At 45.1% G+C, this 17,002-nt stretch overlaps 1 protein-coding gene across 1 annotated transcript in view; it reads left to right on the plus strand.

Annotated features, from left to right (window-relative positions):
- The window catches only part of LOC121284946 (low-density lipoprotein receptor-related protein 1-like), a 1,922,347-nt gene that overhangs the window by 1,807,380 nt on the left and 97,965 nt on the right, over positions 1-17,002 (plus strand). Inside the window, exons 74-75 of the mRNA XM_041200912.1 lie at positions 4,925-5,059; positions 6,093-6,215. Of these exons, the coding sequence (XP_041056846.1) occupies positions 4,925-5,059; positions 6,093-6,215 (258 nt within the window). The remainder of the gene's footprint in view (positions 1-4,924; positions 5,060-6,092; positions 6,216-17,002) is intronic.

Here is a 17,002-nt window from a genome sequence, read left to right on the forward strand (position 1 = left end):
ACGCAGAACACCACTGCTCCAAGAGGCCTGCAATAAGGAGTCACCAGCCTTTGGCTATCTCCTCGCATTTCCAGGGCATTTCTTGAGCCTGCTTTTCTTCAAGCCTGCTCCCTGCAGCTCTTTCTTTAACTTGGAGCTTATTTCCCTGCATCTGTTGTTTATCTTGACTTAATGGGATTTATTCTGATCCCTGTCTTTGTCCCTGTGCGGGACTTTCTTCTGGGGCCTCTTCCTGGGGCCATCTCCTGGTTCCTCTCCCCATGTCCTGCTCCCTGGGACACCTTCCTTATAATGGTGCTCCTGTTCAGGTCAACAGCTCTCCAGTTTTTGGCCATTTCATTTCTTTGCTTCCCTCCTTCTGCGCAGGTGCGCAGGTCTGGTTTGTGGCCTGAAGAATGTAAAGGACACGAACTGCGCATGTGCGTCCATTTCTCAGCCAGCGTATATGCAGGAGACCCGAGGCGCACCAGGCACTGGAGCCTCCGACTTCCGAGATAATTATTCAAGTTTCGCAATACATTGCAACAGATTTGTTCCCAACTCATGGTCCTCATAACACTGAGATCCCAGCAAGGCCCAGAGCTGCCATTCATTTTGTGCCATTTGCCATTGGCTGCAGTCACAGGCAGGGATGAAGGGAGGGAGGTGGATGCCGTCAAGGGGAATGGCTGGTGGAGGTCAGCCAACTCGGGACTCCCAACCACCATCCTCCTGGGTGAATGGTCTTGGCTGACAAGGGCTCATGCATTCGTCTTTCTGTGCTGCCAAGGCATCGGTAATGATCTATTTATAGAATCTTGTGGGTAGTGAAGGCAAGCGGAATAGTGTCAGAGGGAGGCTTCTTGCACATGGCTCTCATTACACTGGTCACAGAGCAATATCTCCATACACAGACATGTATGAATGGGAGGAACATCACTGGTCCTCCAGGATGTCCTTTACCTGGAAGGAGTGGGGTGGGGTGCACTGTTTAGATGGAGGCCAGGCGAAGGGCTTAGTACTAGCCTGCTGGCTTTGAGATGGAGGGAAATCTGTAAAGGACATGTTCACTTAATGTACCATGTCAATTTGTTCACTCATCCACTGAGGCATTGATGATGTAGGCTAAAAGCAACTCTGCCTTGGTAATGGCTCTCATCCAAATGTGGAGAAGGTGGGCCTTTTGCCGGGTGGCACAGAGCCAGGAGGAGAAAGGGCCTGAGTAGCAAGTGGAGCCTCTAAAAGGTCAAAATGCTGACAAACATAGAACACTGCAACGGTGAACATTGGCCCAACCATGGGTGCATGGCCAATGGAACAATGGAACAGTGAACAAAAGGCAATGCAAGAGGCACCCTTGTATGAAGATGTGGCTGCTCACATCTTCCAGCTTCTCCAGTATGAGCTGCAGTCACAAGTGCCTTCAAGGCATCACTAGAAAGGAAGCGTGTCATTGCCTAACCTCAATAAAATGAAGCCACAGCATGTTTACCCAATCCATTATGAATGATTGGTGCATTTATATCATAAAAAAAAACAACTTGGTACGCAGCAGTGGTTCCCTCTAAACAGCATGGTGCTCAGCCTAGCAGCAAGATTAAGTACAGGTATGACATGGTGAACAGTCTTAGATCATGTAACATGGCATGAGACGACCCCCAACGTTTTGGTCAGACCACAACGGAACCATAGCGCCAGAGAGCATTGAAACCACAGTGTGCTGACAGTGCAGAAAGGCTTTGAAGACACAGTGCTCCAATAATGAGCCGGTAAGCAGACAGATCTCTCGTAGTAAGACTGCAGTGCATATCCTGTCAGGTCAGTGAATGGGACAGCACGTCGAGAGGACCAGCACTGAGTTAGCTCAGTCGGGAATGGCGAGTGACCTGGGTGTGGGCTGGATCAATAGCAAGTGAAGGTGAAAAGGCCATTGGCAGTGGCAGTGCACTAGAGCAAAGGCTGATGCAGCTGTAAAGAGCTGTGCTCTGATCCAAACAGACTATACATAATGGGTGCCTTCAAGCAGCAAGAATGACCATCCAGTATCCTGTCAGAAACATATACACAAGGTGATTGATAAACCAGAAAATGACAATGATGTGTACGATGAGATAAAGGGCAGTGGATGCATGTTTCACACCGTCACTCGCGTGGAAAGCATTGACCTTACTATCTGAAGTGTTTGCCAAGATTCGAATTATCTGCCCTAAGAAAGTTGGTAACTGCTCATTATTGGCCAAGATTGACATAGGTGAAAGTGCTGACATACTAGCCCTGTAAATTTGAAGAGATATATCCACAGACATGGAGTGCCATGGTGAATCCTACTGTTGTGAAACTCTCTGTGTGCAGTGGTTTATTAATTCCTGGAGTGCAAGTACAATCAATCTTCCTGGGTGTCACAGATGTTCTACATCATGGAAACTAAGGCCCAGCAATTGCAGGCCTACCAGCATGCCATGACACACTAGTAACAAACCATGGGATTAGTCAGACCTTACAAGGCAGATCAACCTCAGAAACTACTCCTTTCATTTCAGCTCATGACCTAACATGAAATAACCAGAACATGTTGACAAAATTGGCAGTTTTACGGGAACTGCAGAGTTACCCTTCCAAAAGAATACAAATCCGTCAATTGATCTAGTACATTTTGCACAATGCAAATGTCAGCAGCTACAAGAAGAAACGTCAAAAGATTCCACACTATGGAACTGTGGAAAACATCATTGATTCAATCCAGCATGTCCACAAACAAGTAAGGCCATTTTGGGCCTTATTGAGACTAGCCAGTCATTTCCTAGGGAGCCACTTTTAAAGGCAGGCAGCTCATCGTATTTGCAACTGATATTCTTCAACAACTTCATCACTTACACCTGGGCATAGGTCAGATGAGAAGTACAAGAGAGTAGTCAATTGGATGGATATGAACATTGACATTGAAGTTGTAGTCAAGAAGTAGGAGGCACGTCAAAAGCATATGCCAAGTCAGCAGAAAACACCATTGATTTCACATGAAGTTCCTACCCATCCTTGGTCCTAAATAGCTTCTGACTTTTTTCGTGTTCATGGCACTGACTTCATCATCACTGCTGAAGACCAAGAATCCCAATATTCAACAATTGCGCAATATGTCAAGCACAACTGTCATGCACACTCTAAGGTCTATTTTCAGTTTACTTGGAGGGATGATTACGGATAACGGTCTGCAATTTATTGATAAGCCATTGCAGGATATGTGTGAGAATTTGAATATTATTCGTAATTCTTCTTCTCCTCATTACCCTAGATCTAACAGCCTAGCTGAATGAATAATTCGCACGGTAAGAACCCTACTTCTCAAATGTAGACAGACCAAACAAGATCTGCACATTGCAATGTTACATCTGAGAGCGACATCTTTAAATGCAACTATTCTATCACTGGCAGAGCTCATGTTTGGCAACTAGTGCATACCAATTTATCTCCTCTTAAAGATTCTACTGTCTCAGAAACTAGAGAGCAACTGTTAAAACTGCAAGAGAAGATGCACAAAAGAAAAAATGTGGGTGCAGAATTACCAAGTTTACAGTTGTCACAACAAGTTCATATCCAGGATCCCATAGAAGGTACATGGCAACCAGCCGGGGTGGCAAGGATTTGTCCTGAACCAAGGTCCTATGAAGTCATTGCACACAAAGGCGCAACGGTGAGGTGTAACTGGGGACAAATCAGATCTATTCCAGCTCCAAGACCACCGTCTATCCTATTGCATCTAGGACAAGATCACAAATGCAACCAGGAACAACATCCAAGAATGACAATCCCACAGATCACTGTGAGCCATTAAAGAAACTGCTAGACAAGATTGCCAATGCAAGATTTGAGTATACCAGCAGATTTCCTTTACACTTTAGAGAGTCATAGATTCACCAGTCCTATACACTCATGTAATGGTAACTAAACATAAACGTGTATTGAAACAGTTATGCTTCTTTGGAAGGGGAATTTGTCCTATGCCTTTAGGGGATTACACCATGACATCATGAGAAAGGAAACATGTCATGTGATCCAGTTTCAGTTTTGCGATTACTTTTCAGCAGAGCACACAGCAGTCAGCTCTGCTGCCGGTGCCTTCAAGCTTTATACCCAGGTATATCTGTTCCTATGTGCCTAGTCTCTATAAATGAACCCACAGCATGTTTACCCAATCTTTTATGAGTGATTGGTGCATTTATATCATTATAAAAACATGACAGCAAAGATTCTGAAGGAGTAATGTGGAGCTCCTGGATTGCATTGAGTGAATGTCTGTCTGGGTGCTTTTTAAATATGGCACCAGGACGTTTGACCCCATGAGTTGACGGCAGGGTGGGCAGCTTCCTGCCCGCCCCGCCACGAAATTTGCCAAGCTCCTTGTGGTTGCATAATTAATGAGCTGAAAGTGGAAGATCAAGCATGTTTAGCTGTCCTGCCGCCAAGCAGGAATTGCACTGACTTTCCCTCCTGCCACCAGAATTGGTCCCCAGAATGGAACATTCCACCCTTGTCTCAGATGCTGAAGCCAATGAATTTAATGGTTTTAAAACTTTTTTGATTGTAATTAAAATTATCCTTTGTTGAATTAATTAATTCAATAAAATGTGTCACATCAATTTAATTTGAATTACCGGCCTTGTGTTTTTTATTCACATTTCAAAATGGCGACCACCAACACCCAGCAGTTCACATTTTATACACACTAAGTAAGTTGACCCCTGTTTTTGGAAGGACTTTTCAAGGCTTCAAAGGTCGACTTTTGTGCCACGATCTACAGAATCTGACACGTAAACTTGCCCATTCTTTCCACTTGTGGCAATTGATTTGCTTTGTGTTTCCTTTCATTTTTTTCTGTTTTTGCTTGTGATTTCTGGACTTTTATGCTGCCGATGTGCATTTTTGATTTTTTAAAACCTTCCTTTCACAGATTATAATGAATTTAATTGTGATGATGAAATAAATCCTTGTGGGATTGATGCCTACTGCAACAGGACAACATTTTCACTTTTCTGTGAGTGTCAGCCTGGCTTTCAAAGAAACAAAGCCTCAAAGCAGTGTGAAGGTAATTGTCTAGTTTTTTGTGATATATGATCTGATATTAGAAGAATTGTTTCTTAAATTTACTTCTTATATACATGCTGTTGAGTGAAATCTTAAATAAATTCTTCAACATTTATTTGCCTGCAATTCTGGCCTTTTCCAATTGTCAGCAAAAAGTAGATGAAACTTTAAGGCAACAAAATACCACCTTTATTCTCAAAGTTCATTAAAATTAATTTTCAAAAGAGGTAGTTTGTTTTATTAATGTTATGAAGTGTAAAATATTACAAAACACCAGGTGACAGAGTGGGTCGAAAATTTGCCATTGCAGCTTTGGAGCTTCGGTTTGATTCCAAATCCCCACATGTTTGTTGATTGGAAAATCCTATGTAAAATAAATTTAGATAGCTTTCATTGTAACTGTAACCCACAAAAAAACAAACCTGGAAGTGGCAACTGGAATGAGATGAGCAGACTACTCAGGTTGCTGTACAAAATACAAATGTAATTCCAATGCAAGCGACGCCATCTCCTCAAGTTGGGGCTGAGGCATGTTAGTGGAATAGGGCAGAAGTAACTCTTCAATGGATCCATGCTTTATACTTCTTGAGAGTGCTTGTTGCAGATATTGAATATAAAATGCTAATAAACCTTACCATGATGACCAGTTTATTCAAGAAACATTTTAGAGAATACTAAGAGTAAATATTTTACTTTTATAAGCAATTCATCTTTTGAACATTTTCACTGCTTCATGGACTAATGCTTAAAGATACTTATGAGAATGTAGACACTGTGAATTAATGGTAACATGTCACAGCCAGAAGCACATGGATGAATAGTAAGTAACCCAAACATATCTTTACTGTTCAATGTTGCTATGTCTACTATTTTAAAAGCTGACATTTCAAAATTAAACTAAATTATAGGCAAAAGCTTCTAAAGGCCCCGGTAATTACTGAAGACATCATTCCAAAGTCATTCACGTTTTTTGTGTACTCTTTAATACAAAATGACCTTTCATATTTAACAGCATCTGCTTTGATTCTTCACAGATATTAATGAGTGCCTTCAGTTTGGAACTTGTTCACATTACTGCAATAACACGAAGGGGTCATACTTGTGTGCATGTGGAAAAAACTACAAAAAGACTTATAACCACAGCTGTAAAACAGAAGGTAATGATGCATAAAGATTGTGTGCTGAATTAAAATTTATAAATGGTAATTCAAATAGTCGTTTGGGAGTACAGAACTTGAGCATTGCTTAAAAAAAGAGACATGTCGAAGTTTTTCATCTTGCACTCATTCTCCAATATAAGGGGAAAGCAACAATTTATACTGCATGTGAAGAGAGTGCTGATTGTTGGCAAGTGGACTCTGATTGGTAGAAATGTTGTCATGGAGAATGCACCAATGATGGTGACTGACAGTTAACTGCCAAGCATTGTTTGAAATTTAAACCATGCAGCTTGACCCTGATTGGTCAAGGCATTGTCCTGAGGAATGAGTTAACGAATGGCCATCACTTATTTTGTTTAGTTGAAACAGGCGGAATGTATGGACGTGTTTTTTTCTGTCGGCAAACAACAGGGCTCTGTATATTAGTATATGTAGTTTCCAGTACATGCAAATGTGCCAAACTGTGAGCCAACTGACAATCTTAAATTGGTTGTCAGAGTAATTCTTAGTACACTGAGAATTATTTAGCAAGTGTTGTCTGATCGCAGAATCACATCTAATATTGGACATTGGGTGGAATAATCCGTGCCTGCTGGCAGCGGGCGTGCTCGGCAGCGCGATAGACAATATGGCGAGAAGGTCAAAAATCAGTTTCACAATGTCACGAAACCAGTTTGCAATTGTCTGCTCAGCCCGTCGACGGCAGGCCGCTTTTCCTGCTTTCGGACTTCGGGAACCTCATTATAAAACATCTGCATATCATTATAAAGCCAGCCCGCCGGAATCATCCCCCTGGCTAGATCCTCCATCCACACGCTGACGCGTTTCACAACAGCAAATATAAGGTGTGCGCTTGGTGGTCTGCACTTTGAGGAGAACTTGGAGCTGAATGCATAGTCAAGTTGCGTAGCGCTTGCGAGGGTGGCTTGTTGGACTTCAAGGTTGAAGCGACTTGGGGTGGGGGGGGCGTCAAGGGCTACCAGTGGCTGAAGGTAGTGCACAAGCACGTGCGGGGTATGGGGAGGGAAGTGGTTAAATATTAGGGAAACCTTGTATAAAGTGACCATTCTTCTGCAGCTGAGACAGTTCAGGTGCAGCCACATTGACATGCATGGAGTCAGGTCTCTAGCTTATCTGCCCACTCAAGCAACGCAGAGGCATGTAAGTGCCACCAAGTGCTCCAAAGCTTTTAACCTGTCAGCACAGACTGCAAACTAATGAGCATTTTAGTGGACTGCAGAACAGTTGGACGACTGGGCACATTGTACAATCTCCTTACTAAAGCTGGACGTGGAACAGTCACTGGTGGAGGCGCTCACAGACCCTTGCACTGTCATCATCCTGGTCTGGACCAGCCTCCCTCATGGTCCAAGCTAAAATTGCAGCCTTGCAGTGCACTAATCTCTGGTCATCTAGAACAGAAAAACAATAATTGGAAAATAAGAATACTTGTCCAAACTGGTCTTGCATATTTAAAATGGAATACCAGTAAAAACTGGGAAATAAGAGCACTGGTCCGAACTGTTTTTTCCCTTATGGCCATCCAAGTGGTGGCCAGCACTCTCCAGGATGCTTTAAGGGGCCTTCAGATTTAACCAAGAGAGGTTCTTAGTATACCCAAGCGAACTGATAAGTCTCCTTCTTTCATCCTGCAAGAGAACTACACCAGGATCATGGAGCCTGGTGAACTAGCCATATGTCTCGTGGCGTACAGAGAGCAAAGACGATGGAGAAGAGAGTTACTGAGGCGCCTGGCTGCACAGAGGGAGGAGCAGCACCCTCAGGAAGAAGGGGCAGCTGGGGCTCCCGCAAATGCCACCGAAGAGCCACAGCGAACCTTCACTAGTCGGCGCTTAGCTAGATCAATGGTCTATAGACACTGCCTTTCATTCCTGCAGATGATCCAGAACCAGTGCCACCGAAGACTGTGCATGTCTCGGGAACTGATCGGTTACATCTGCCAGCCACAGGTATGTGGAGGACATCCACTGCTAGTGGCCATGAAAGTGACAGTGGCGCTCAATTTTTACGCCGTTGCTTCTTTCAGGGCTCCACAGGTGACATCTGTGGGATGTCACAAGCCTTAACCCACAAATGCATCCATGAGGTCACAGATACCATCTTCACAAGGGCACACAACTTTGTGCATTTTGCCCAGGACCAGGCAAGCCAGGATGCAAGAGTGATTAGATTTGTCCAGATCTCGGGTTTCCCATAGGTGCAGGGTGCGATTGACTGCACTCACGTGGAGCTCCGATCTCCGTCGCAACATGTGGTCAACTATGTCAACAGCAAGGGCTTCCATTCACTGGATGTGCAGCTGGTGTGCAACAACCACAAACGCATCCTGAAGGTCTATGCACAGGGACTGTCCACAACTCCTGCATTCTCAGTCAATCACATATCCCTGACATCTTCCAGGCCCGCAGAAGCTGCAGGGATGGCTCCTCGGGGACAAGGGCTACCCGCAGAGGACACGGCTGATGACAGCTGTGCGGTGGCCTCAGACTGCAGCAGAATGAAGGTATAATGAGGCTCATGCTGCAACTCGCAACATGGTGGAGCAGACCATCGGGATGCTGAAAATGAGGTTCCTCTACCTGGATTGGTCTGCTGGAGCCCTGCAATATAGCCCGCAGAGGGTGTCACAAATCATTGTCACCTGCTGTGCTCTTTGCAACCTGGTGCTGCAACGGGGAGGAGATGGCTGAGGAGGAGATGGAGGAGCTGGAGGTCTCCTCCAATGAGGGTGAGAAGGGCCTCAAAGGTGAAGATGATGGTGATGAGTTCACCGCACTGGCCAGATGAAGCAGGCATGCTCAGGAGGCCCTCATAGCTGCTAGATTTGTGGACATTGGTGACAACATGTAGTGAGGAGACACCATAGATCCTCACATTGCATCTATGAACAATTGCTTTCAGTCTGGCAGCAATAACAAGCACCATTGAGGTACAGGCATCACGAATATAGGGCTTCCTCTTTTTCCTCAGAGACCCTCCCCACACCCAAGTTCGTGAAACCAGATTCACAAGAGTATGGCTTGAATAGAATGACCAATGAGACAAGCTTCTTCCGATAATTCACAATTGCTTTACTGAATCACCCACAACCCCACAGTACAAAACCCAAAAATTTAAAACTATTCATTCCCAGAAGAGTCATACGGACTCGAAACGTTAACTCTGCCTTCCTATCCACAGATGTTGTCAGACCTGCTGAGTTTTTCCAGCAATTTTTGTTTTTGTTGCTATTCCAGTACTTTTGTCTGTGGTGCATAATTAGTTGCATAATTCTTGAGTGTATTGTGTTGAGTAAATAGACTTCTTGAATTGCATTAGCTAATGGCAGGTAATGGCATTTACCTGATACCATTGTTCCCTGATAGCAGTCAGTCAATGTCCAAACCCTTTTGATGAGTCAATGTTTTTTAACTAAATGTCCAAATTAACCCCTTGCTGCCCAGCCCTGTACTGCTGACTGCAGCTTATCATTTGTAACTCATAGTTCCAATCACAAGGTCAGAACATGTCCATGGGTTTGAAATTATGTTCCATGAATTTCCCAATTGGAGGGGATTCCAATCCGACACTAATATGCCCAGTGAGTGTGAGGCCGGACCATCACTTTGGTCTGAAGACTGCACAAAGCACATGGACTGAGACACCTGCCTTTATCTTGTGCAGAAAGGTTTAACATCTGAGTGGCACGAACGCTGCTCATCAGAACAAGCAGCCATAGGCAGGGAGACATTCTTGGGAATTTATTTACAATAGTGAACATTATGTACAAGTGATTAACACCCTTGCCCTGGCTGTGCAACTATATCTTCTTAACCTTCCTAAACCTGCTGCTACATCTTGACGCTTTCCAGACATCTACAGCAGATGTGGAGGCAGCCTGCTGACAGCTACACCCTGTCTGTGATGACTTTGCTGGGCCTCCTTTGGAGGGCTGAGACATGGAGGGCCCCGGCCTGCTTTTGGGGTCCCGCTGTGTGGCAGTGGCACCCTCCTCGGCCTGTGGAGCTGGAGCTGCAGAGGTCACAGAAAGAGGGGATTCATATGAGCCAAACTCTCCCAGAGTTGCTTGGATGGATGGCCCCAAGGGGTACACCTGCTGATCCTCCTCCCAATGGGTGCCCAAGGGCCCCTGGCTGACTCCGTGAGGAGAAGGGATAGCTGGAGTGAGATTGGGCTGCCCTGCACCTCTCTCGTGTACACACTGATGGACACCAACTATGGCATCAGTGATGGGGTTCAGCCCACGCAGCAGTGCAGGAGCAATGTCCTGGACCAAGTCTCCATGACGGCTGCCATCTTACCAGTGTTGACCTCAGTGCATTGGCATACCAGCACTATCACCTCAGCCTGAAGGCGAATGAACTCCTTCATCGTGTCTTGCATTCTGAGGAGTGCAGCAGACATCTCTTCCTGATGTTCCCGAGCTTACCTTTGCAGCTCCAGCAACTGTGACATGATTGAATCCAAGGGCTCATCATCTGACTCGGATTCAGCAAATTTCTGGCCTCCACCAGTCCTCCGAGTGCTGGACATCTGGGAAGTCCCTGCTGCCCCCTATTGTGGATCAGAAAGTGCGATGTGCTCACCAGATTGTGATCCCGAGGCTACTCTAAAGCTGGGTCCCATGGAGGTGTGTGTCTCTGCATTCGTGGAGAATATGGGTGAGCACTGTCTTCAATGTGGGTGCCTTCAGATTCCTCTTCAAAGGTTTCTTCGGGGCTTGAGTCAAGGACCTGGGTCATGGGCTCCATCGGCTGTTTCCCAGATGTGCCTATGAAAGCAAGGAGAGATAATTAGTGCATGGCATTGGCTTGTGAAACAGGACACATCACACACTGCATGGTTGTCTGATGGATGTTGCACTGCTGGATCCTCACTTGGTAGAGCACTGCCAAATTTACCGTCAACACAGGAACAGTCCAGATCCTCGCCAGCCAGCTGGATGGCTCTGAGTGCGTGAGGACCTTGATTTCAGGCATTCCTCCGCCAGTCTGCAACCTTTCCCTCTGGTCATGTGCCAGGTTGTCCTGCATGAATAGAGATGGAAAGAGTGTTAGCAGGATGCCTGCCAGGCCATAAAATAGGTACGCCTGGCATGTGTAATTGGTGCATGGTCCCATGGAGGTGATGAGAACAATGAAGTGTGTGTGAGAGAGTGAATGGTGATGTCCCTTGAACCATCAGTGAGTGAGGGCCCTGTGGTTGTCTGATGGGTTTGTGAGTGTGTGAGTTAAGAGTGATGAAAAGAGTGACTTACCTTGGTGGAACAGAGGAGATCATTCATCCTCTTGCAGCACTGGGTGGCTGTCCACTTTTGTAGGGCATTGGTGCTGACCACCTCTGCCACCGCCTCCCAAGCAGGATTAGTGATGTTGCTGCCCATCCTGTGGCCAGAGCGAGAATAGAAGACATCACGGCGGGCCTCCATTGCATTCAAAAGGCGTTCGAGGGACAGATCATTGATCCTAGGGTCTGCAGTCTTCTTGCCTTTCAGGGCCATGTCTTCCATGCAGCAGTCATGGGCTGGAAGCACAGAGGTGTGATGAAGTGGTGGGGGATGGCCTGGCAGATGAATGAGAGCCCGCTCACCATGGAAATGCATAATCAAAGTGGCTGGTTTGGGATGATACGGTGTGAAAAGTAGCTGTTGCAGTCGGCGGGTAAAACACCCGCTACCGCACTTCGTGCAAATCTGGGACGATTCCGCCCACTGTGTTTTGAGTTTTGCAAGCACGGGCTAGCTGGGTATGGTCTGTACCTTGCTTGCTGTGAACAGCGGCTGGGACATGCTGTTTGATCTGATCCACCAGTCTTTTGGATGTATGGTCTGCATGCCTAGCGGCACACTAGCACTAAATTTTATATGCCACATTACTCATGCGTGTGACAGGCAGAACTTCTGTTTAGCTTGACAGCTGCATCCTGTTAGTGGCGAATCCCACCTCGTGTTGCTACTGCATAGTAGTAGCGTGAAACAGCTAACTTCACCTGTTGCTCAAATTTTTGAGATACCTTGCCATTCCAGGGTAATCTAAGGTAGACTGGGCTCTTTTCAGGGCCGAAAGTGACGCCCTTAGGCCCGTTCATGAGTTTGCGCGATATACAGCGTGAAATGATCTGATTGGGGCAGGATGCCTTTGATGTGCCCTATTTCAGAATCAAGCTTGCATGGTGAGCAAATGGGCCAGGCCCTATTTACAAGGTTTCCAACTAATTTTGTTTCATTCTGCCTTAGTTTCCTCACAAATTAAAACTTCATTGCATTCAGTCCGTTTTTTCCTTGCTTCGTGCTGCATGACACTTTGGGTTGCCAACTCTGTTTGGATCATCACCTAATCTCCTGCAGAGAATCAGCCTGCCCCCACACTCTCATAATTGGCCATTCCCGCAGATGTAGATTGCCAGCATCTGTGGTATTTTGTTTTTGTTTTAATCCAGATGCCACTACCTGCCTTGCCAATCGACATGTTTTTGGTACTCAGTTAGACTAATCTTGACCGTCAGTGAAACAGCCTTATTTCCCCATCTCCCCAAGGATCATATAACTGGTAATAAGTGCAAGTATGCAAAGAAAATTAAAAAGAAAAACATGTGTTTAATACTGCTAAATTTTTTTGTTTCCCCTGGGTTGCTTGCAACAGTATCTAGGAGGTTAATCTTCAATTCCTGGAGATTCAAGGAATATCCCAGAGGGGTGGCAGTCCTAATGACACCAGCAACAAATGTCTGTAGCTTAATACATTCAACTCACCCATGTTGCATCCCATCACAAATTCAGCTTGCTTTTGCTGTGACACCAATTATAAATAATGGACCTGACAATATATTCCTCACCTTAGTGAATGCACACAGCAACCAACATAAATTCTTTCATGCCACAAGGATATATTTTTTTAGCATTCTAGCCTGCCATCAAATTATACATTACTTCTTAATTAAAAATTAACATGCAGCTGAAAACTGAAAGGGAATATCATGAAGTTTTAGGGTTATCTGACAAAACCTGGCAAGACCTGGATTAAATTTTCAATCAGGTGGACATCTCAGTGAACAGGTACATCTGCCTGTAAGGGTAGAAGCAGATACATTAGCAACTTTTTGAAAGGAAATTGGATGTTTATGTGAAAAGGATTGCAACACTATGGGAAAAGAACAAGGTACTGGGACTAATTGGATAATGATTGTTCACCGAGCCAGCACATCACAATGGGCGGTATTAATTAAAGGCAACGGAGGTTTCACCTGCGGGTTGGAGAGCCAGCGAGAGCTCCACGTCACCTCCTTTGGGGAAGGCCTGCTGCAGTAAGTGCCAGTCAGGCATCTAAGAGGGGAACAATGGGCCTTCCCCAGGATCAAGGAACCCCCCAGGGACAGAGATCCTGCCTGCCTAGAGCTGTCAGCCAATCAGAAGCCATCAGCTCTTCATTGCTCCATTGTGCCAGTGGGGAGGTGGTTGCTTCTGTTGCTAATGCACAACCCCCCCACCCTCCCAAACCCCCAGAGCCTAAAATCACCATGGAACCAGGCACAGGTGAGTGATGCTGGGGTGGGGGACTTGGGCAGACGGGGTGAGGGACATTGGCAGCAAGGTCAGGGAGGTATCTCTAAGGGCCACAGCCCCCATCCCGATGCTGGGTCCTTCGATCGGGCACTGAGTACCTTTGAATGAGAGGCCACCCTGAGGGCACGCAAGAGGCCCCAACAGGGTTTGCTTTCCAGGCTTCCTGCATGGCAAGTCCCCCACCTGTTGCTGAGTGAATACCAGCTGCTAGCAGCAGGATGAGGCCCTTAAGTGGACATTAATTGCCCACTTAAAGGTGTCAATTGACACTCGGTGGGAAGGCATTTACAAGCCTTCCCACCACAGAATTAATTGGTACAATGTTGGGAAATCAGCAGGTGAGAGTCCTCAGCTACCATCCTCCCACTTGACCAAAGCCAACAAACTTGCCATGGGGGAGTACATTAAATTCCCCCTATGGGTCAAATGGTCTCCCTCTCTGTATATGATTCTCGATTCTAAATCTTAAAGGGAAAAAATAAATACTCATCTTGCGTGCAAAGCTGATGGCAAAATCAAGTATTACTTCATTAATTTACGTGAACTACTCTTCACCCTGTGTTTTTTTAAAAATGGATGAACTGATTTAGAGGTAACACCTGTTCACACAGCTAGTGCGATCCTTTCCTAGTGATACAGAATAGCACATCAAAAAGAAAATCGACAGCAATTAAGTGAGAAAATGAACTGTTTCCACATTCCTATCCTTTCCATTAACAGCTCATTAAAAATGGAAAGCAAGCAAAAGCAAGAAGCACAGCAGGTGTTATTTATCCAGCTTTATTGAAAGCCTAGTTTTCTGTAACGAATTTCATTTAGCGGTTTATTTATATGCCTCATTTATTTACCCCGTTGCCATCTCCTTTTGCCTTACACACTCGTCCTTTTGTCACTTATCCCTTCCGCCCTATAACAAGCCTTTCTGTTTATTCTACCCCCTGCCCGTCTCCCCCATGCCTGCTTCTGTACTTGCTTAAAACATGGCATACCTTTAACTTTCTCCAGTTCTGACCTGAAAAGTTAACTTTGTTTCTGTCGCCACAGATGCTGCTTGACCTGCTAAGTTTTCCAGCATTTTCAGTTTTTGAATCTTGTTCCAGGGCAATGCCTAATATTTGTTGGAAAGTCAATAGCTTATCATTCAAAGTTCCGGTACTTGTGCATATATCTCAAGTTTCTGGCTGCTGTAAAGCTTCAGCATGCATTTCTTGTCTTTATATTTTAGGTACAAAAACCATTATAGTTAGGAATTTTGTGCTGTAATTTTCCTGCATGCCCCACATACCTTTTATCTTTGTGTCCAAAGTGTTTTGACTTGAGAGCCAAAAATCTATCTATAATGGTTTTACATCTTTTCTGAAAAAAAAAGTTGATTAATTTTTGGCATAACACCAAACAAAGCCTATTATGAGGTGCTTGAAGTTACTATTGGGTTATATTTTGCTTTTAGTATTCTAAAAGATACTTTGGAAATTCAGAAAGAGATCTGCACTGCTTTTAAAATGTTACTGTGGTAAAATTTAGGGAAGTAGAGTGAGACCTGATGTGAATAATTATCACAGATGTTGAATCAATGTTTTATTCGGATGGCATTTTGCTGAACGATGATTGGAAAGAACTCCAGGTTAGGGAGGATAATCAGCCATAAGTCAAAATAGGAATTAAGGGGTGATCTCTGGAAGGGAATTTTATGAACAATGAGGTCACTCGGCCAACTTTGCCTGTGCCAGCTCTTTGAAAGCCCTATTCAATTAGTTCCAATCTCCTGTTCTTCATTCATTCATGTGTGCTCTGTCTGGAGGCAGGTCCTTGGCGCATTGTCTGCTGATGCCTCATCCTTAGCTGTTTGCCTGGCAATCTTTGTCAGTGGTTGTTGCATGTGCCTGCATCCCATTGTAATGTAAAGGTGCTCAGCAAGGTTAACATGGGACTGGAGGATAGCACCATCCATGGAATGATGTATAGAGTCATATGGTAATAGACTCGAAGAACAGCCTAGAAGGAACATGCATGGAGCAACACTATGTATGGCACTAACAGGGATCTGTATATAGTTAAGGATTACCAATAGTAGTTCATATTTAAACATACAAGTCTCAAGATCTCATTTATGAGACACCAAACAAACCCATAACACAAAAGTAGTGGTTTGCCTTTGCCTTCCAGACCCTAAGTCTACCTCAGCCAGCACAATGGAACCTGCACTGTTGCTGTTACTCTGAAACGCACGTTAACCAGCTAGCCAACTGAGCTAACCATCCCCCTTCCCCTGTTCTATATCCCTGCAAATATTTCCCTTCAGAGTATTCATCCAATTCTCTTATGAAAGTTAATATTGAATCTGATTGCACCATCTCTACATGCAGTGCATTCCAGATCATAACAACCACCATGGAGGTTGAAGGAGAATGACATCAAGGTAGCAAAGTCAGGATTGCTTCTCATGCAACTTGCTCGACTATTTAGATCATGCAGAATAAACATGGCCCGAGATGTAAGCAAAAATGATTGCTGGAAATCTGAGATGCAAACAGAAACTGCTGGAAACACTCAACAAGTCAGGCAGCAGCTGTGGCAAGAAAAATAGAGTTAGCTGGCAGGATTTTCAAGAGCCTCGTGGAAGTGGGTTTGGACGTAGAGGGCCCTAAGACGGGAGGGAATCCCATCAGGCTGGCTCCCCAACACATTTCCACCTCCACAAGATTCTGCAGCAGATGGGTGACTGCAGAACTGGTTACCTAAACAATTGTGGTATGTAGCCAATTTAACCCCTCAAGGACTTAGTTAAGTGCACTCTCCAATGCTATCTGGGTTTTCCAGCCAGTGAAATGGGGACAGCCTCCCAGTGGCAGGCCAGGCAGCCATCAGAGCTGGAGACTCAGCATTCATTTATTCAGGCAATGGGAAGGCATCACACTAATAAATAGCCACAACTGCGGCAGTGCCCATTCCTGTGAAGGCTTTCTCCCTTTTATCCAACGGTCCTAACTTTTCAGCCCTTCTTAGATCCCCCTTGCACCCTTGCACTTTCTACATACTTCAGCAGCACCCATCTCTGATGGTGGGGCTACTGATTTTTCAATGCTGGATGGCCTCCTACTGGTTCTCCAAACTCAGAAGATCACCCACCATTCCTGACTGGACTGGGCTTCCAGAGGTAAATAGCCTTTAAGTTAGCCTCCCTTAATTAGCCACCTCGTCC

Source organism: Carcharodon carcharias, chromosome 12 (genome assembly GCF_017639515.1).
Source record: "Carcharodon carcharias isolate sCarCar2 chromosome 12, sCarCar2.pri, whole genome shotgun sequence".
In the NCBI taxonomy this organism is placed as follows: domain Eukaryota; kingdom Metazoa; phylum Chordata; class Chondrichthyes; order Lamniformes; family Lamnidae; genus Carcharodon; species Carcharodon carcharias.